At 36.5% G+C, this 23,183-nt stretch overlaps 1 protein-coding gene across 4 annotated transcripts in view; it reads left to right on the forward strand.

The window, feature by feature from the left end:
• DOCK8 (dedicator of cytokinesis 8) overlaps nucleotides 1–23,183 on the forward strand; it is a 228,316-nt gene that overhangs the window by 40,176 nt on the left and 164,957 nt on the right. For 3 of the 4 annotated variants that reach the window (XM_057498603.1, XM_036928398.2, XM_036928392.2), the window contains exon 2: nucleotides 16,936–17,038. Coding sequence is in view for 2 of the 4 variants with exons in the window: in XM_036928398.2 (XP_036784293.2) it covers nucleotides 16,936–17,038 (103 nt within the window). In the remaining 2 variants the exon portion in view is untranslated. Of the gene's footprint in view, nucleotides 1–16,935; nucleotides 17,039–17,964; nucleotides 18,095–23,183 lie in introns of those variants that run through there. The other variant, XM_036928397.2, reaches the window with a different exon arrangement.

Raw genomic sequence — 23,183 nt, forward strand, 5'->3', positions numbered from 1 at the left:
ATGTCTCTTATCATCTCTCAGTATTAAAAATAGTTTATACCATTAGCATAAATTTTTCTATACTCGATTGTATAGTAAGGATAGTATGATTATTCCAATATTGCACATGGGAAAAAATACCATGTAGGAAACCTTTTCCTCCAAATTAGATGAGCTGGTGTTTTTAGCCAGTATTCTTGACTTAAAATACCTTCATGGCCTATAACTCAGGCTTCACAATTTCATCAAAGCAAATACCTTAATAATTGTCATGTTGAATAACTGTTTAGTGTACAGAATGTACTCTAATTTCTTAGGAAGTGATTTAAGGGATTTTTAATTCTGCATGTATCACACTAATATGACCAACACTTTAGTAAGGGATGAGAAAAGGAACTTATTTTTATAGCTGGATGGAAATGTTATTAAGGATGCAACCAACACCAAGGTTTTTATGGCAAGTAGTGGTTAGAACAGAAGAATGAGGCTCCTTCTGTCTGAGGACAGCAGGAAAGAATATTTGCAGAAATGATAAAGGACATGGTGGCTTCCTGGAAAATGTTGGCAGAAGACTGGGCTTTGCTTCCCGAAAAGGAAGAGGGCTAAAGCTAAGTAAGTGAAAATATGCAGGAAAAAAAACCTGGGAGAGGAAGACTTGGCTCCTTAGGTCAGAACAGGCTCCACTTCAGAATTTGATCCAGTCATCCAGTTCTTCTCTGCATCAGTTCCCTTTCTGTAAAATGGGGACATTGCATATCCCATGGAAGAACTGTCATGTGGATGGATTTGGCTTTACAGACTGTGCATGATACACGAAACTTATAAAGATATAACATTTAGAAGCCTCAGGGAGATTTCTTTTGCTCTGTGAATGGCTAAATTTGGTTAGTTGAGGTAGGGTCTGGTTACCTTTCCTTTTTTGAATGATTTCCCCCATTTTGGACATCTCCTCCCCTCCTATCAAGGCACCAAAAGATGTTCTTTCTTCAAATACCTACTTCATGAAACACAGCAGTACTAGGACCTGGAAGATGGCTTGATACAGAATAATGGTGCCAGAAGTTCTGGCATCTTGGTGCACACTGGAATATAAGCTTTGTAAGGGCTGGGAGTTTTGTCTGTTTTCCTCACTGTAGAACTTTGAACCCATGGTGCTCAGTAAATATCTGTTGAAAGAATAAATTAAATCGGACTTCTGGGTTGATGTCTCATCCATCCTTCCTTACTTTTCTTAACTAAGAGATCTCTTCATTATATAACTTTTGTAACCTTGTTTTTCTCCAAGACACCCCCCGAACTTTGCCCACTTGCCCTCACATCAGAGCTTTTTCTTAAAATAAGCAATAGTTAAACATTTAATAGCTTAATGACTTAGGAACAGTGTGTTTTCTATGGTTTAAGAAGCGTTGTTCTTACTCTCCAATTTAAAATAAATTTTGAGAAAAGATGGAGATGGTTTGGGACTGGGTGAGAAGGGCTTGGGTTATTTTGGGGTGCATTAACTATTTGTGTAAAGTGCTGTATTTTAGTTAATTTGGCTAAGTAGGAAATAAAAGGATTATTAAGTGAATGAATGTTAGAATCTTGATATCCGGATGAACTAGCTAGGCAGAATTACTTAGGCTGAGGGAGGAGGATCAGATGGCAAAGTTCAAAGTCCATGAGGAAGGATGAGTAAAAGGTAAGGGGAGGCTAGCAGGTAGAGCTAGAATTTTCCTGGTAGCAGTAGTCCAGTGGTTCTCACCCTTGAGAACCACCTGGAAGGCTGTTAAAACAGATTGTTGGACCTGTATAGTTTAGGATTCAATAGGTCTGGCAGAGGCCCAAGAATTTACATTTCTAACAAATTCCCAACATATATTGTTGCTGGTCCAAGACCCACACTAGGAAAACCATTGCAATGTAGGGAAAGCATGAACCATTCTTTTTTTTTCGGTATCATTAATATAAAAACACATGGGCAATATTGTGGTTACTAAATTCCCCCCATTATCAAGTCCCCACCACATACCCCATTACAGTCCCTGTCCATCAGTGTAGTAAGATGCTATAGAATCACTACTTGTCTTCTCTGTATATACTGCCTTCCCCGTGCACCCCCCCTTATGTTATGTGTGTAAATCTCAATGCCCCTTATTCCCCTCATCCCTCCCTTCCCACCCACCTTCCCCAGTCCCTTTCCCTTTGGTAACAGTTAGTCCATTCTTGGGTTTTGTGAGTCTGCTGCTGTTTTATTCCTTCAGTTTTTGCTTTGCTCTTATGCTCCACAGATGAGTGAAATCATTTGATACTTGTCTTTCTCCATCTGGCTTATTTCACTGAGCATAATACCCTCTAGCTCCATCCATATTGTTGCAAATGGTAGGATTTGTTTTCTTTTTATGGCTGAATAATATTTCATTGTGTATATGTACCACATCTTCTTTATCCATTCATCTACTGATGGACACTTAGGTTGCTTCCATTTCTTGGCTATTGTAAATAGTGCTGTGATAAACATAGGGGTGCGTATGTCTTTTGGAAACTGGGCTCCTGCATTCTTGGGTAAATTCCTAGGAGTGGAACTCCTGGGTCAAATGGTATTTCTATTTTGAGTTTTTTGAGGAACCTCCATATTGCTTTCCACAATGGTTGAACTAGTTTACATTCCCACCAGCAGTGTAGGAGGGTTCCTCTTTCTCTGCATCCTCACCAGAATTTGTTGTTCCTGGTCTTTTCTATGTTGGTCTTTTTCCTAACTGGTGTGAGGTGATATTTCATTGTGGTTTTAATTTACATTTCCCTGATAATTAGTGATGTGGAGCATCTTTTCATGCACCTGTTGGCCATCTGAATTTCTTCTGTGGAGAAGTGTCTGTTCATATCCTCTGCCCATTTTTTAGTAGGGTTATTTGATTTTTGGGTGTTGAGGTGTATGAGTTCTTTATATATTTTGGATGTTAACCCCTTGTCAGATATGTCATTTACAAATATATTCTCTCATACTGTAGGATACCTTTTTGTTCTGCTGATGGTGTCCTTTGCTGTACAGAAGCTTTTTAGCATGATGTAGTCCCATTTGTTCATTTTTTATTTTGTTTCCCTTGCCCAAGGAGATGTGTTCAGGAAAAAGTTGCACATGTTTATATTCAAGAGATTTTTGCCTATGTTCTCTTCTAAGAGTTTTATAGTTTCATGACTTACATTTAGGTCTTTGATCCATTTTGAGTTTACTTTTGTATATGGAGTTAAACAATAATCCAGTTTCATTCTCTTGCATGTAGCTGTCCAGTTTTACCAACACCAGCTGTTGAAGAGGCTGTCATTTCCCCATTGTATATCCATGGCTCCTTTATTGTATATTAAATGACCATATATGGTTGGGTTTATATTTGGGCTCTCTAGTCTGTGCCCTTGGTTTATGGGTCTGTTCTTACCAAATTGTCTTGATTACTGTGGCTTTGTAGTAGAGCTTGAAGTCAGGGAGCATAACCCCCCCACCCCCCACACACTTTATTCTTCCTTCTTAGGAATGCTTTGGCTAATCGGGGTCTTTTGTGGTTCCATATGAATTTTAGAACTATTTGCTGTAGTTTGTTGAAGAATGCTGTTGGTATTTTCATAAGCATGAACCATTCTTATGGCTCTCAGCTTAGTTCACTTTCCACCACAGTCTGAGGCTGTGTTGAGTGCAAAGAAAAACTTTCTCTCTTGGTCCCTCATAAGTTCTACAGTTTAAAAGGAAACTCACAAAAAAAGGAGGAAAATAAATTACTCCATTTCACCTTCCAGTAAAGGGTATTTTTTTATATGGAATACTTCTCAGCTGCAATCACCTTGTGTAGCAGAGGCCAGAAGGCTCTCAGGGTCTTACTGAAGCCCCGTAGGACAAACCTGCTGCTAATTCACTGCCATGCATATCTGAAAACAAATAGCCCCATCCTATGGCCTTGGATGAAAATACAGCACGTGGCCTCTAAATGGCTAAGGAGCTAGCCATGCCCAGGACAAATAAATTAGGTAAATCACATTTCAGAGTGGAGAAATGGGGTGCTTTTAATCAGTATCTTCCAACATTTGTTGAGTTTAGTTGAATCCAGGTAAATCAGGAAGTGGGAGCCAGGGTTCAAAGTATGCTGAAAACACAGTTTTATTTAGAAATTCCAGGAGACTTGGAAACAAAATAATAATGGTGTAAGGGGCCCTCAAGAGACTCTTAAGATGTCCAGACTCATTCCTGCATCTCAGCAGAAGAATTTACATTATGCAGAAAGCTGATGATATGATAGGCTAAAAATGTGTGTGTGTGTGTGTGTGTCTGTGTGTATACATGGTTTCTGTCATAAAATTACAGCAACCAGGGCACAAACAATTTGGGAAAAGAAAAGAGAATAGGAAAAAAGCCCTATTATTCTGCCTTTCTTACATACTGTTTATAGTACTCTTCCTATATATTTTTAAGTAGTGTACTTAGACTTAAATTTTTTTAAACTTAATAATCATAATGACTAAGAGAACAAACTGTGGAGTCAGATAGTCTTGGGTTCAATCATGACTCCAGACATCTCCTGTTTTGCATTTGTTGAATGGGGGAAGATAAATTCAGTTTAGTGTTGACGTGTAGATTCAATGAAACATTACACATCAAATGCTTAGTGCAAGGCCAGTGTAGTGTAAAAACTCACAAATAATGGTATGATTTTCTTTCCTCACAAAAAGCTGGATCAACCTTCCACAATCCTAATAGTTGGGAAGTTTTTCTCAGCATCCAAAAGCATACCTATTTTTATCTCATGAATTTGGCAAAATTTCATTCCATAAATTCTTCTGTTGGTCACACTGCTTTCATGGTCTTCTTTGACCACCTCATCAAGAGCTCCTATTAATTGGGTTTTCCTCAGAGATTAGGCTCATCAAAGAGGAGTCAAAGCCCAAACATACAGATGACTGGGCTTGAAGTTAGAGATTGGTTCAGTTGCCCTTTAGCTAAACTGTGTGGCTTTGCTCTAAGACCATAGATTCTGACCACACCCTTGCAGGAACCACACACAGCCATCTAGATGATGGGTTGCTAGGGAGATGGGTGACACACTGTGAGTGGAGAGGTGTAGATCTGTCATACTTACCGGGAAAAAACCCCAGGCTGAAGCCTGGCCAAATTTATATCTGCAACCTGGACCTCTCATTTCTGCTCCAGGCCTGTTTATCCAACTGGCAACTTGACCTCCACATGAATACTCATTGGGACCACAAACTTGGTATGTCTAAACCAAATCTTCAGCCTGAAGAATGGTAACCATACTGTCCTGAGTTTTACAGTTATCCTGTAAATGAAGGGATTAACTTTATTAGAAAGCAGCTTCCTGTCTACAAAGGGAAGAAAAGAGCTCCTCAGTGAATACCTTGGTTTTATCAGATAAACAAAACTTGACTTTACAGGATAGCTACAGATAACAGTAGGCAGAATAGTAACTTAGTTCATTAACTTTTCAACTTTTTGAAACCATTTTGTACATTCTCTTACATTGCTAGTTAGTGTTAATTGACAAAATACTGTGATGGACAAGCCCTTTAACCCAGTAATTCCACTTCCAGGACTTTATTCTGCAGACATATTTTTAAATGTGTGAATTAACAAGTATAATTTACTAAACATTATTTGTGCTGGCAAAAATTGGAAACAATATGAGAATGTAAACTGGTGTAGCTACTATGGAAAACAGTATGGAGGTACCTTAAAAAAAAATCTTGCTATTTACAACAATGTAGATGAACCTCATGGGCATTATCCTAAGTGAAGTAAGTCAGACAGAGAGACAAATACTGTATGATCTTCCTTTATATGTGAAATCTAAAAAAGCAAAACAAAATATAAAGCCAAACTCATAGATAACAGAGGACTGATTGTGGTTGCCAGAGGCAGGGATGGGAGTGGGTGAAATGGGTGAAGGGGGTCTGAAGGTATAGACTTCCAATGATAAAATAAATAGGTCATGTGATTGTAATATATAGCATGGTGGCTATAGTTAATAATACTGTATTGCATATTTGAAAGTTGCTAAGAAATCTTAAAAGTCTTAGCAGGAAAAAATGTGTAATGCGTATGGTGACAGATGTTTACTAGATTTATTGTGGTGATCATTTTGCAATATTTACAAATATCAAATCATTATGTACATCTGAAGCTAATGTAATTTTAAATGTAAATTATAACTTAAAAATATTGAAAATCACAGTGTGTTAAAGAGACTACTTAAGAAATGATTGCCCGTCTATATAGTAGAATGCATATACAGCTTTAAAAAAGAAATGAGGGCATTCTTACATACTTATCTATAGGTGAGAAAAGCAAAATGCATATTACCAATAAATGGATAAACAGATTGTGGTATATCCATACCATGGAGTACTCCTTCATAAAAAAAACAGAAGAATGAACTGTTGATCCACACTATACACCCTAGTTGAATTAATTATAAAAAATATAGGGGAAAGAATATATACATGTATTTGCATATATACTGTATACAGAAATATATACAAACAAATATTATGTGGATTGATTCTGGGATAAGAACCTGCATAACTGGCAGGCAAAAGTAGGAGGGAGACATTTTACAGTGTTTTTACAGTATTTTATATATTTAAAAATATAAATAATATTACTAAAAAATAGAATAGTTTTTAACTATAACTAGGTCTAGATATTACATATGTTTCCTTTTTTTCTTTTTGTTTTTTAACATTTTTAAAAATCTATTCAGTGTATGAGCATAAAGAAGATAATGCTTAATATTATTTCATTTGCAAAAATAAGCAAATTTTTAGAAAGCTAGTATGTTGTTGATTTCTAGTTTAATTCCACTGTGGTGTCAGACCACCTGCTCCATATGATTTATAACCTTTGAAATTAGTTGAAACTTGTTTTATGGTCCAGTATATGGTCAGTTTTCGTAAATGGCTCAAGATGCACAAAAAGGATATGTACTGTATAAGGTGTAAGGTATTTTCTATGTAAGTCAATTAGATCAAGTTTATCATGTTCAAATTCTAAAATCTCTGTTTCTAAAAATCTCACATGTTCTATCTCTTACTGGAAGAGGTATGTTAAAATCTTTCACTATAGTTGTGGATTTGATACTGCAATTCTTGCTTACGTATCTTGAGCCTTTATTACTTGGTACATACCTATTTAGAATTGCTATATCTTTCTGGTAGATCAACCTTTGACCTTTTAGGAAACTTCCTCCTATCTTTAGTCTTGCTTATTGCCTTAAAGTCTTTTTTGCCTGGTATTACTATAGCTACACCAACTTTCTTTTGGCTAGTTTTGCATAATTTTTTCTACCACTTTGTAAACACCACCTTATAGTTTATCTAGTCATTTACCCAAGATAAATGAAAGAATATGGCTATATAGAAGACTTGTACATAAATGTTCATAGCAGCTTTATTTGTAAAAGTCAAAATCTGTAAATAACGAAAATGTCTGTCAACAGGTAAATGGATAAACAGATTGTGGTACATCTATGCAATATAATTCTTCTTTATAATAAAAGGGAATGAACTGTTGATACACACTACAATGTAGATGGATCACAAAATAATTATGCCAAGTTTGAAAGAGGCCAGACTCTCCCTCCCCATAAAAGAGATATATTTTATGATTCCATTTATATAAAATCCTAGAAAATGCAAACTATCTATGGTGACAGAAAGAAAATTAGTGGTTACCTGGGAGTGGAGGAGAAAGATTTAGAAGGGGCTTCAGGAAACTGTGATTTCAGTGATGGTTTCATTGGTGTATACATACATCAGACTTACAAATTGTGCACTTTAAAGATGTGTGGTATACTGAATGTTAGTTACACCCCATTAAACTCTTAATAAAATATATGTCTTGTTAGTAGCATGTAGTTTTTTTAATGTAATCTGATCATCTTGGTCTTTTAATTGGAGAATTTAACCAAATATATATTTAATGTGATCACTAGATGTTTGAGTTGTCATTTTTTTTTTAACTTAAACCCTTTCCTTCCTAAGACTCAGATAACTTATCTCAAACATGAGGATAATAAACCTATTCTACCTATTCCCTAAGTCAGTTTGATGAGTAAGTAAGATCAGTATATGTAAAAGTTTCAGTAAGTTATAAATCATTACAGTTTTCAGTTTCTTTCGTGGTTTTCAGAAATGAGCAAGACGAATCCTAGGAAAAACTCTAAAGCAGGTATCCCTTTTCAACAGAAAGATTTCTACTTAGACAAGTTACTTGGCATTGACCTTACAACATTGCTATAGTTTAAAACTGGGATATTGTGTCTTGTTTACTGTATCTATGAGATTTTTGTTTTTTTGTTTTGTTTTGTTTTAGATTCCACATATAAGTGAGATCATATGGTATTTGTCTTTCTTTGTCTGACTTATTTCACTTAGCATAATGCCTTTGAGGTCCATCCGTGTTGTAAATGGCAAGATTTCATTCTTTTTAATGGCTGAATAATATTACATTTTATATATCTATAGATATAGGTATAGGTATAGGTATGGATATAGATATAGATATGTATGTATACCACAATTTCTTTATCCATTCATTTATCAATGGATATTTAGGTTGTTTCCATATCTTAGCTATTGTAAATAATGCTGCAGTGAACATGGGAGTGCATATATCTGTTCAAGTTGGTGTTTGAACACCCAGAAGTAGAATTGCTGGATCATATGTAGTTCTATTTTTAATTTTTTGAGAAACATCCATACTGTTTTCCATAGTAGCTGCACCAATTTACATCCCCACCAATGGTGCACGTGGTTTCTTTTTCTCCACATTTTCACCAACATTCTTTTTGATAGTAGTCATTCTGACAGATGTGAGGTAATATCCCACTGTGGTTTTGATTTGTATTTCCCTGATGACTAGTGATATTGAGCATTTTTTCATGTGTCTGTTGGCCAATTGTATGTCTTCTTTGGAAAAATATCTATTCAGATATTCTGCCCTTTTTTAAATCAGATTGTTTTTCTGTTGAGTTACATGAGTTCTTCATATATTTTGTACACCCATTCAGTAGATTGCCTTTGCATTTTGATGCATTTCCTTTGCTCTGCAGAAGCTTTTTATTTTGATGTAGTCTCACTTGTTTATTTTTGCTTTTGTTGTTTTTGTTTTTGGCGTCAGATTCAAAAAATCATTGTTAAGACCTATCTTAAGAATTTTATTGCCTGTGTTTTCTTCTACAAGTCTTATGGTTTCAGGTCTTATATTCAGGTCTTGGTGTTTAAATGTCCTAGTGTTTTTTCCCCTATTTTTCAACCTGTCTCTTATTTTCATAGAGATGATAACAACACATACTTGACTTATTAGAATTCTAATATAAATTAATACTTTTACCATTTTGCTGACAACTTTAGAGCATACTGAATTCCACGTACCCCTCCCACATTTTGTATTATTGTTGACAAATTTTTTAATTCAATACATATTTAAAATCCACATCATTATCATTATTATAATTACTTTGTGCAATCACTATCATTTGTATTTACTCATTTATTTACCTTTTGAGGTACTTTATTGTTTTCAGCACTTCTGTGCTTCCATCTGGGATTGCTTTCCTTCTGTCTGAAGAACTTTCTTTACTATTTCTTTATTTCTTTTAGTGTGGCTCTGCAGGTAGCAAATTCTCTCAGTTTTTGTTTAACTGGCAAGGTTTTTATTTATCCTTTGTTTATGAAGGATATTTTCACTGTGTGAAAATTTTAGATGAGTAGCTGTTTTGTTTAAGCACTTTAAAAGATGTGATTGCATTGGGTTTTGAATTTCACTTTTTCAGTTGAGAAGTCAATTATTAGTTGTCATTTTACACTTGGAAGGTAATGTGTCTTTTCCCAAGAAACTGTTCTTTTTGAAGAACAGTTAAAATTTCTCTGGATTTTCAACAATTTTACTATGATGTGTCTAGGCTTGATTTTCTCTGTATTCGTTCTGATGGGGGTTTATAGAGCTGAATGAACCTATATCCTTGATATTTTTATGAACAATATTTCTTTAAATATTACTCCTGATCCTGTTTTGTCTCTCTTCTTTTGGGACTTCGGTTTATATATGTTAGACCTCTTTATATCTCAACACATTTTTCTGGAGAAGCCCTTTAAACAGTTACAAACAAAAAGCATTCGATATTTACAGTGTTCTTTTAGGTAATTATGCTGCTTCATCAGCAGACAGTGATTATGTCAGGAGAGAAATAGAAGAGCCTTAGAGAGACACTGAAGACATTGAGTAATCCTTCTTCTCTAGACTTCTGCAGGAGCCCTCAAACACTTAGTCATCTAATAAATATCCTTGTGTATTCAGAGGAATTTTCCAAGTGAAAGGGATTTGGGACTCCCCTGTGAAGAAGAAACAAAAGTTCCACAGCTTGTTAATAAGGGGCAAATTTCTCTTTGTAGTCATGTTTCCACCTGTTGAATCATCTTTGCAGAAGTTGTACATTTATGGTATGTCTGATTTTGAGAAGAGATGGAAAATAAGAGAAACTCTAAAACCTGAAATATCTATTAGGAAGGCACAGGCTGACAAACAACTAAGAAATTCATTCCAAACCTCATTGCTCAAAACATGTATCCATGTATGTGTGTATAAGGATGAAGATATATGTTTTATATGTATATGTGTGTGTGTATGTATATATTTATATATATCTATCTATAGATATATGTACAGTCAGCCCTTGAACAGCACAGGTTAGGGGTGCTGGTTCCTGCTCAGTCAAAAATCTATGTATAAATTGACTCTCCTAAAACTTAATTACTAATAGCCTACTTTTGATTGGAGGCCTTACTGATAACATAAAAAGTTAATTAACATATTTTGCATGTTATATGTATTATATATTGTATTCTTACAATAAAGTAAACTGGAGAAAGAAAAATGCTTCTCAAATTGTTGCAAATCTTCAAAAAGTTTTCCAATATATTCATTATTAAAAAAGCTGCATATATGTAGACACATGCCATTCAAACCTGTGTTATTCAAAGGTCAACTGTATATATGATTATATATATGTGATATACATTATATGATATATCTATTATATATATATAATAGAATTCGCTACAGAAATTGATTTTGTAACCTTTTAAATTTAAAGTTGTACTTTACTGAAAATATCTGAGGATACATCTCAGATAAAGTCTTAGCTCATTTTTATATGATCAATTACAGTAAGTACTCACTTTTGAGCCAGTCCTGTGGTGTCAGACCTATCCATGCCATGCACTATGAACCAACCCTGTTAGCTACATTATTCAGAGATAATGTTTCTGCATACAACAGATTAAAACACCTTAATTATTGTTTTTATATTATACTGCCCTAAACTTATAATTCAGGAAGTTTGGGGGGGTAACATTCTTTCACTGTTTACTTGGTGTAAATCATTTCTAGTCCCAAACAGCAGCTATTTTGCAAGGTTTAATTATACCCTGTGCTTGTGGCTAGCTCCATATATATGACACCCACAAATGTCTGTAATTATTATTAAAAACTAGCTGTGCACTTCACACTTGTATTTGTTGGGTGTTTTACAGGCAGTTGTTAGAGTAAATTATGTTTGCTTTCCTTTGTCCCATCCTTTCACTGTTGTTTAAAACATGTCACATTCAGGAACACTCTAAATCTCGTTAAATACTTACAGACAAGGTTTTTTCTTGGATCAGTTTTAAAATCCTCCCAACCATTTTGGCTGCTGGTCTTACCAGCATATAGTGACAGAATTTTCTTTTAAGGATGAAAGCCAAAGAGAAGCCTTCTGGGGCTGCTTGGTTTCCTAGCACAGCTGCTGGTGTAGATCATGGTGCTGATTGTTGCACTTGGATTCTTGAGCATCTCTGTCAGTTAGCGCTGGAAAGGTGCCCAGGAGATCATGTAGCCCAGCACCTTCATTTTACATGTAATGAAACTAAGATCCAGCCTGGCTGACTAATATCCTTAACTAAAACAGCTGGCAAATAGCAACACTCAGGACTCAGTCGCAGAGTTTTTAGTCTCCTTTTTCTTTGCCTGTCTAGCTGTATCTGTTATGAAGAAACACAGCATGGTGGTTAGAATACTTGAAGTAGGAGTGTGGAAACCTAACATCTAGATGTCATGACATGGTTTAAAAAATGCTTGAATTGCATTGTCTTCTTTTCCTGCTCCTACTCACTTTTTCCGCCAAAAATATAGTTCAAGAGTCCTGTTATCCCAGAAGCCTCCTAAACATTCTTAAGCTGAATTAGTGACTCCCTCCTCTTTGCTCGTAAGGTGCTGTGCACATACTGTATTGTAATTATTTATTCAATTATCCATATGTCCTCCTCCCTCCTACCCTCTGGACTGAGCTTCCAGAAGCAGCAATGGTATCTTCTTGGACTTCAGTTCCTAGTACTTGGCAGAGAGCCTGGCACTTTGTGTGCTCTTGATGTTTTATGGATGAATGCATGAACCAACCACTCTCTCATAGTCTTGCAGTATCAGTGAGTCATACCTTATTGGACATGAAAGTCACCTGGAAGTTGCTGGTTAAAAATCCAGTTTTCCAGACCATAGCATACGAGATGCTGATGCAGGACTGGGGTAGGTTCTAGGAATCTGTATCTTTATTAAGCAGCTCATAAGTTGATGCAGATCATCCCTAGGCCACACTTAGCAAGCTCTGCTCTATCATTAGGTCCACCACTACTTAGTCCCAACTGTACATATTACAGTTATCTGTGCATCTGAACAAAAACATAGAATTTTGCCACTTACTCCTTTCCATCATTCTGACTCCTGAATAGGGGTATCAACATTTTAAGCAAACCCCAAGGCTCCCTCCCAGTTACATTTGTAGAAATGAAGATAATATTTATAAAGCATTTTGAGTTATTAGAAGAAGGGTATCTCAGCTCATCAAGGAAATATTATCATGATATAAATCTAGCATCATGCAAGTTATCTTAGATAAGTTGAATTTAGTCTGAGACTCAAATGCAGAGGGAATAAAACCCACATTCAGTACCTGTATGGACACAAAGCCTGTATGACTTCTTGCCCTGGCTGGCCTGTCTTACTGGCCTAAGCAGGCTTCCCCCAAGTTGCATATTAGTAAATTTAATAGCTGATGTTTCATAATTTTAAAAAAATCCTAAGTAGTGTACCATTCCTGGGGCTACTTTATATGTATGTATCTTTCAAAAAAAAAACAATGCTCTTAAGTAACTTTATGGGAAAAAGAGCTGAATGGGATAGTTATTAACTTACCTTTATGTAACCCCAAAAGTGTTTCCAATCCTTGTGGTACATTTACGTTAGGTATTTGTATCTGATTCCTCATATTACTTTTTATCTATAACTTATTTGCATGCATGCTCCCATGGGTCAACCTAATTCATTATAAAATTATATTGCATCTATTTTATGCTATTCTTTACTCAGTGTTCTCCCTAGTGTTAGATGCTTTGGTTATTTTCAATTATTTGCTATCAGATAAAGAGTTTTTATGCTCATTTATGCTCAAGTTATATTTTTGTTTGTATGAATTTCATGGGGTATCTTCTCCAAAGTGAGATGATTAGATAAAAGAGTAATGACAGTTTTATGGTTCTTGTGTATTACAATATTGCTTTTCAGCGATTCTGAACCAATATACAACCCCACAGGGGTGTGCAGCATGCTGGTTTTCCCATGGTTTGGTCAACGTGTAATTTTATCACCCCAGCCTATTTTTGCAAATTTAATATGTGTGTAGGGCCTCTCCAGAGATATTTCATTTTGAAATTCTGTAAGTGATACAAAACAGTTCTTTTCCATGTGGGATGATTCATTGTTTTCATTTTAAGGACAAACAATTCATCTCCATGTTTGGCAGTTTTGAAGAGACAGGTTTAATTGTCTTTTGTAGAACTGATCCTATAGGGATAGGAAATAGAATCCATGTTAGGTATTGGGTCAGGCTCATTGTGTCAGGGAAGATGACCAGCTGTACAGCTCTGAATTTAGAAATGTATGTGGAAGACTGCATCAGAAATACAAGCCAACCCTGTTTAAGAAGGGTAGAAGAGCAGGCACATCCTGATTTCATGATAAAAAAAATATTGGGGTTTTGCCATAGGACAACAGATTTTGCTTCAAAATGAAAGCAAGAACCCGTCCCTCCTGCCATTCTTTGTTTCTCACAGAGTGCCGCTTCCTTTCCTGGACATTTTCAGATGTGCCCATTTCAGGTGGGCCCCTCTGATCTCGGACAGGAAGAGCTTCAGAATGGCTGTGAGACTAGAATGTGGTATCTGAGAGGTCCGGCAGGAAGGACCTGGAGGCGGAAGTTACAAGAACAGTCAGTCAGTGAAAGGCACCTCCGTCACAGTAGAGGTCTTCTTCTTGGTTATCTTGGCCCTCTGTGACTACAGTCATCTTCCTCAGTAGCAAAGAATGACTACTCCACTGGTTTGGGTTCCTCTTGTGCCAAACCATAGGTGCAGTGTTGTTTATGCAAGATGGGCCTTTTGTTTTGGACAGTAGTCTAATCACTTGATTTTTAAAAAATTGGTGACTATCCAACTTATGATGAGAGTCAGCCTGTTGAGCACTTAGAATCAAATTCATTAAGTTTGCCTCCATTCTTGGAAGTTTTGCTAAATTTGGTCATTTTTGTCTTAACTCTTTTGTGTTTATTATACTTAACACACATACTCGCACCCCACACACCATCTATATCGACAGCTATATCTATATCCATCTATCAGCTTTATTTAGAAACAATTTACATACACAATTCAGCCATTTAACATGTACAATGCAATAATTCTTAATAGATTCACAGAGCTGTGCATTCATCACCACAACCAGTTTTAGAACATTTTCATCACCCTAAAAAGAACCCCCATTCCCATTATCCACTTGCCTCCAATGTCCACAGTCCTAAGCAACCTCTGATCTACCACCTGTCTCTATAGATTTGCCTATTCTGGACATTCAATATGAGAAATCATATAACATGTGGTCATTTGGTTTCCTTCTTTCAAGGTTCAAGTTTGGTTTACCTTCTTTCATGTTTTCAAGGATCGTCCATGTTGTGGCATATATCAATACTTCTTTCCTCTTATTGCTGAATAATATTCCTTTGTATGATATACCACATTTTATTTATCCATTCATCAGTTGATAGACATTTAGACTGTTTCCACTTTTTGGCTATATGAATAATGCTGCTATGTATATTCATGTATAAATTTTTGTGTGGAGGTATGTTTTAATTTCTCTTGGTTGTATACCCATGAGTGGAATTGCTGAGATATATAAGAACTCTATGTTTAACTTTTTGAGGAGCTGCCAGACTATTTTCCAAAGCCACTGCCCAATTTTACATCTCCACCAGTAGTGTATGATGTCCAATTTCTCCACATCCTCACCAACACTTGTTATTGCCCATCTTTTCTGTTACAGCTATCCTAGTGGTTTTGAAGTGGCATCTCATGTGGTTTTGATTTGCATTTCCCTAATGGATAATAGTATACATAGTCCTTATCCTAGTATTTTCTTATACTAAAAAATCAAATAAGGAAAATGTCTCAGGAAATCAAGGAGTGTAATTAGTATGAGCTGCTTTAACTTCTTCTGGGGTCTCACACATCACTGTAGCATAATATAACTATACATTGCTGGCATGAATGAACTCCAGCCATTTTCTTCCTTTTTTATATTCTTTATCATTCAGAATGCTGACAAGGAGAGATAATTGTCCTGTGTTGAGTTATGTTTCTACATCTTTGATTTGTAGTTATATCTAGACAATGTACAATGTGACTGTGTAAATCCTGAAAGGAAACTAAGGTACTCTGGGGTTGGGAGAATGGATGCCACAGGGGGACCAGAATAGGTTGCCTGCCTCTCTAGAGGTACCACATTGCCAAGTTTGGGAGACAGGTGGACTGTGTCAGAAATACATGGTAATTAATAATAATTATTAAAAATAATAATTTTATTTTAAAATAAAAGTAAGTTTTATTTATAATATTTAAATATTATCTTTTGAAATTATAATTTTCAAAATGTACATATACCTTTGTTGGGTACGTGGGGATATATGATGTATGATCTCATTTGACCCTCAATCTTTTAGTTTCTAATTATATTGTACTGTCACCTCATTGGGGTTTAAATGCACCTTTGTGAACTAGTATAAAAATCCAACCACCAGGAACTGGTTTAATGAGAAAATGTGTTCTGAGTTCCAAACAAATGGCTAAGAAATGAGTGCCCCAAAGTAAATCTGCTTGTAAGCCGAAGTATCACTGATCAGCAGCTCACACCCAGGTGCAAACAAACAACGAAGAAGAACTTTCATGTGCCTAGTTCCTGGCTACCAGGGCTGTTGGCTGAGGGCTCAGCACTGTTGATATGGATGACTCAAAGGATCACTCCACTCTGAGCAGTTTGGAAAAAAATAAAGTCCTTAGAATTCCAAGTAGCATCGTAAGTATCTGCAGGGAGGTAGAAATGTTCATGTAACAGCTCTCTGATGTACTGTTAGGCAGCCAACAAGAAGAGTTCAACTGCTTGAAATGAGATTGGCTGGATCAAAATGGTAGCTCAGGGTATAAGGACTCTCATCAGAGACCAGCATCCTCATGCAGACACAATGCCTCTGAATGGCCTGCGAAGAAGGAGCCCTGGATCTTTGCCTTGGGCCTCAAACTCTTCTTCCTCCTAATGCCTTTTACCTTCCTTCCATGGGCAACAGCCATGACTGTAGGCGTCCTGGCCTCTGTGAACTTCTCACGGGTATATATTATGAGACAACAGTTACAGTGTCCAGGAGGACACTTAATTCAGTTCTGCCTATGGCCCAGCCAAGGCATAGGTTTTATAACGTGGTAGCAAAGATTGTATCTAGACTTGTGAATATTTGTGAAATTAACCACTTACTTTAGATTTTTCTATTTTAATCCAAGGTATTCTTCAGCGGAAATAAGGAAACAGTTTACTCTCCCACCAAACCTTGGCCAGTACCATCGACAGAGCATAAGTACCTCCAGCTTCCCCTCTCTTCAACTAGTAAGTATGCTTATGCTGCAGGTTTGCTTAGAGAACCGTCAAGGGCAGAAGCCCCCAGCATATGCTTTTGCTTCCTGATTCTCTTTAGGGCTTCCACTACCACCTTACACCTCCACCCACCAGTTCCTAACTCCTTTCCTGCTTTTTGACATCAGACAGTTTCCCTCTTTCCTGCCCTCAACCAGGGTTAGAGTGCAAAGTAGGCCTCCAATTCTGAAGTCAGTGGGCAAGCAGGCTACTCAGTATCAATGTTGGAGAGTGGGGGGATCAACCCAGAACCTTACTACTATTTTTAACATGTTTTTTTTTTTTTTTAGAAAAATATATCCCAAAATCCGAAAAGTCAAGTTATGAGCCTTAACTTTTTAAATCATTTTCTTGGAAGTATAATTCATATACAGTAAAGTCTGCTCATTTTATCTGTAGGGTTTGATGAGTTTGGCCAATCAATAGTCATTTAACCTCTATTCAGTCAAGATCTAGAACAGTCTCTTTACCCTCAGGAAGTCTCATCGTGTGTCTCTCCCAGCCCCTAGCCCCAGCCCCCACCCTTAGGCAATAATTAATTTATTTCTGCCATTGTAATTTTGCCTTATCTGAACTTTCATAAAACTGGACTCAAACAGCACAAACCTTCATTTTTAAAACATACTTCCCCTTTTAGATTGAAGATTGTCTACGTTTTTCTGTTAGTACCACTTAGTGAGGGTGCATATATGTGTTATATTATTTGAGGACTAAATGCCCCACAGGTGCCAAGTGGGATAAATCTGACATAAATGAGATGGTTTGCAAAACCAGAAGTAAGTATTCACTTCCTTTGCGAGAGCTACTACCCCCCTCCCAGGAGGCACTTCCTCACACACAGAGCAGCGGCACTTTCGTGCTAGTTCTAGTGATCTGGGGGAGGTTAGGTTATTTTTTTTTTTGTTTCTCACTTATTATTTCAAAACCACTTCTGCTCTTAGAAATTTTGTAACCTTCCACTCCGTTTCCTGTACCCGCCATTTTGTCTCCTGTAACAATTTACACGCGGTGTAACTGTATCTTTTAAAGGTATGTTTACTGGAGTGATTTGTGGCTATTTCAGTAGGATGATTTGTGTGTTGTGTCACTGATAGAATAGTAGTACTAAAAAAATGTATATGGCACCTTTTACTGTAAGAGGTAACTTGGGATGACATTTCTTAAAAAAAATCTATGTATGACTTGGGTGGCTTGCTAGACTACCCTTTGTATTTCTATTTTTCCTGCCTGTTTCAAAACTGCACATTATAACAAAAGCAAGTCAAGTGCATAATGTGCATGCTTTCAGATATGTTAGATAAGCTTTAAACCAGGAAACATTAGCTTGCTTTTTGGTTTAGTATGGTGTTAATATGTATTTCATAGAAAACAAAAAACAAATCATTGTTTAAAAATTTCTGACTTGAATTGTTTTCCAAAATATGCAAAATTCAATAAAAAAATGACTAGATACACTTTTATACTTTAAATAATGTGAGGAGGTGGGGTTTGATGCTTTACTCCTTTATAAATTAAGATGGCAGCTTGCCGTCTTAGTTTATTAAGAAATAGTGTGGCCATCACTCTTAAGGGGCTTTAGGGAAGTTTAGCTAGCAGGTTTTAACCCCTTCTCTACACTTCAGCTTTGACTTAAATGCTGCAGCCTTAAATTTCTTCAGGAAAATCTTTTTCTTTTTTTTTAATGTAAAGTCACAGAGAAAAAAATTGCTTAACATCTACAGTGTCCTTTGGTAGTTATGCTGCCTCATCAGGAGGTTTTGACCAAAGTAGATTTTGATGGATTTCTTCTTTAGCTAGGTAACTAACATGTGGCTTAACCACCCCTCTTCCAACACAAGATACCAAGGAAGTAGCAAAAATAGGCAAAAATGCTTAACTATACCAGAGTCGTGTGTTCCTACTTGTCTTACCTGTTCCTACTTAGTCCTGGTCTTATTTGCAAATGAATAGCCTTTAAAATGTAATATTCTTGGTTATTCCAGTTTAATGTTCTGAACCTCTTTTCCCAGATCTCTTCTTCAGCTTTCGCCCACTCTGTCGCCCCTGTTCCTGCTCTGTAACTGTGTTAAAAGCAGGAGGCGTGAGGTAGTAGAGGCTTGTATATAATTTTACCCTCCCCACTCTTCTTTTAAATGCCTGGCCTGTTTAGGAAATCACCCTCATGGTTACCTGCTAGTCCTGTTAAAATGTCACAATGAAGTGGCTGTTGTTTCCCTTAAGTCGTCTTCCCTAGTGAAGCTTCCTCCAACAGAAATCATCAGCTTACATGGTAATTTCCCTTTCCCTTTAAAAAAATTCATTTCACAGAAAAATAGTGGGACATTATTCATTTCTGGCAAGTAGTTTATCATCTAAAGATAATCAACCTGAAGCTGCTTTAGACCACTTTTCTTAAATGAAAAGCCATACAGTGTTCATTGTATTATGTTAGACAATGGAAAAATAAGACTAAGTGCATTCTGACCTTTGTTTCTCTTACCTTTATTTATATAACTACCATTTCAACAACCCTACATGCTGATACAAATGGTTATTGAATTTTTAAACGTATTTAATTAGCGCCAAGTTATTTAAAGCCCAATCAATTTTAAGTTTGTTCTTATTCAGCAAGAGGTAAAAAGCTGGCCATTAACCCTAAGTGGACCTGTTTTGCTTCAAGTTCAGATATCTCCCTTCTTTGAATTTATGTATATGAATAGAATTCCATGTTGCAAAAACTTGCATACATTGTGAGTAAAATTTGAAGTAGTGTATCAAATTTATATCATAAAATTTATTTTTCTTTTATAAATAAATCATTAAAAATAATCAATAAAAAAATCATTAGATGGATATGGGGTGAAGTATTACTACTGCTTATTAGGTATGTAATTCAGGGCAAGTTAACCCCTGTGAAAGCTTCAGTGTCCTCATTTGCAATGTTAGCATAATAATCCCATACAAACTCATTAAGGAATCTAATAGATGCCATGTAAATAGGGGCTAATTTGCTGTCCATGTATTTGGCACTATGGAGACATTGTGGGAGATTTAAGAAAATGAATAGGAGTTGCTTTCAGCTCTGAAGGGACTTATGATCTATTTGGAGGATAGATAATATAGAGGATCTTTACTGTCTTTACATGGTAGGTGTTCAGAAAAGCAAAACATCCATGATACAATAGGAGGTAAAAGCTTGATGGGGAAGGCTGAGAAGACTGAGAGGTTTCTAACGTTAGCTGCACATTAGACTCACCCCGGACCTTTAGAAACACACTTGTGGCCAGGCCCACTACAGAACAGTTAAATAAAAATCCCTAGGGTTGGGGCCCAGGTACCAGTATTTTTAAGTCCTCTGTGACTTTAACAAGTGGTTCAGTTTGAGGACCATTTAAAGAATCTACATAGGTAGAAGTATTCAAATAGGAAGAAAAACATAAAGAAAGATAAGTTTTCTTTTGTTGTCCTGGTTGCTCTGAATTTCAGAAAGTGTGGTAAGCAGGGACCAACTGTTAACCCTATGAATATATCCTTATATAAATATAGTGGCTTCTGTCATAAATATGATAAATCAGATGAGAGGAAGGGTGTATTTGATATTTTTTTGTGTTTCTATTGGGTTTTTGTGTTTTAATGCTACCTGTAAATTTAGCTGTGATTAGTGTGTGAACCTGCATTTTCAAAGTAGATAAAATATTTCAAAATTTTACATTTTTGAATATAAAGAGAATCTACTATTTAAAGTTGATTCTTCAGACATGATATGACAATAAACTACTTGATAATCCCATCAGACTCATTTATGTCCAGTGCCAGAGAGAATGACCTGTATATAGAATCACCTGTGTGTAGCCTCACTGATTGGCCTTGGAATTCTTTATTGCCACAGCCATGTGAAAAGGTGGGCCAGATACCCTCTGATGCCAACCATGTACACAGGCAGGCTCTGTATTTGATGTGTTCATTAAAATGAAACTGTAAAATACTACAACTACTTTCTGATTATTCAAAGGAGAAAGGAAGCACTGGGATCTATGTCTGTTGGTAGAAAGGAGGATTTGAGACACTGTGTATGCAAGTGATAACCTTAACCTACATTTTTATAGAGGGAAAAATCCTATTTTATAAAATGAGAACAGAAAAGTTTTGAAGTGAAATGGAATGAATCAGCTGGCCAACATAACGGCTCTTGCTGAAGAAAAGGATGTAAAAAACCACATCTTAGATATGGTACCAAAACACCATGGTTACATGGCTTGTTTATATATAGCATTTATGTAAAAAAAAAAAAGAAGTTTCATATCTTAGAAAGCATTCATTTTGTTATGTGTTTATGCTCCTGTGTAATAAAGCAACCCTTTTCTTTTATTTCTAAGGATGATCTACATGTAGATAACTTGATAAATATGGTCCTTTTTAATTTTTCTGAGGCTATTATTCTATTGTGTTTCATCTTTTAAGGAGTTGGGCTGTTCTTTAAGTTTCATGGATTTTACTGGAGGGGATATGATGGAAAATGAAGATCTCAATAAAGTTTTCATGCACAGTGGAATAAAATGAAGGAGTAGCTTCCTGTTTGCAGAGCAGGAGTTTTATTACTGTCATTGTAAAGCAGGGGAATAAAATCTTTCTTGATAAAAATAGACTGATGCCCATCATTACATTCCAGCATCTTCTACTCAGTGGCATCAGTAGAAGATTGCCATTGGTGGAAGCAGGGAAGCATTATTTATTCTAAGCCATGACATGTTTTGAAATGACTGAAGTACCTTACTATCTTCAGCCCCATTTATTTAAATATAGTAGAGAGCTGACAATTGTCTTAAGCATGCATGCATTCATTCATTCAAGAAATATCTATTGGATCTTGTATGTGCCAGACACTGCTCAAGGAGCTGGGGATTTCATAGTAAATATAACAAAGGATCTAGTGTCATGGAACTTACATTCCAGGATGGGAGATATAGACAAATAAGTGAATGTAGACTATATCGAGACATTAAGTGCTTCAAAGAATGAAACAGGGGAAGGGAATAGAGTGACACAGATCAGGGGCTACTGGGATGGTCTATGAGGCCTCTTTCCGGAAAGGAGGCACTTGGGAAGAATTCTGAGTGAACTTGACAGGGATCTGAAGGAGGAGTTTTCCAGTCAGAAGGAACAGCAAGTGCAAATTCCCCAAGGCAGGGGGATGTGGCATGTTCCAGAAAGCTGGACAGAGTAGGCAGTAGGAGATGAGATCACAGAGAAAATGAGGCTGGGTCCTAGGCCTTAAGGGGACTAACGGAGAACTTTGTTTCTTACTTTGCTTATGACGGGAAGTCTGGAAGTATTGGGCATAGGCCAGGCATGATCTGACTTTTTTTAATTTTTAATTTTGGTATCATTAATGTACAATCACATGACCAACATTGTGGTTACTAGATTCCCCCCATTATCAAGTCCTCACCACATACCCCATTACAGTCACTGTCCATCAGCATAGTAAGATGCTGTAGAGTCACTACTTGTCTCCTCTGTGCTATACTGCCTTCCCCGTGAACCCCCCCTACATTATGTGTGCTAATTGCAATGCCCCTTATTCCTCTTCTCCCTCCCTTCCCACCCACCCTCCCCAGCCCCTTTCCCTTTGGTAACTGTTAGTCCATTCTTGGGTTCTGTGAATCTGCTGCTGTTTTGTTCCTTCAGTTTTTGCTTTGTTCCTTTCCTCCACAGATGAGTGAAATCATTTGTTAGTTGTCTTTCTCCACCTGGCTTATTTCACTGAGCATAATACCCTCTAGCTCCATCTATGTTGTTGCAAATGGTAGGATTTGTTTTCTTCTTATGGCTGAATAATAGTCCATTGTGTATATGTACCACATCTTCTTTATCCATTCATCTACTAATGGACACTTAGGTTGCTTCCAATTCTTGGCTATTGTAAAAAGTGCTGCGATAAACATAGGGGTACATATGTCTTTTGGAAACTGGGTTCCTGCATTCTTAGGGTAAATTCCTAGGAGTGGAATTCCTGGGTCAAACAGTATTTCTATTTTTAGTTTTTTGAGGAACCTCCATACTGCTTTCCACAATGGTTGAACTATTTTACATTCCCACCAGCAGTGTAGGAGGGTTCCCCTTTCTCATCATCCTCCCC

This window comes from Manis pentadactyla, chromosome 3 (genome assembly GCF_030020395.1).
Source record: "Manis pentadactyla isolate mManPen7 chromosome 3, mManPen7.hap1, whole genome shotgun sequence".
Classification (NCBI taxonomy): domain Eukaryota; kingdom Metazoa; phylum Chordata; class Mammalia; order Pholidota; family Manidae; genus Manis; species Manis pentadactyla.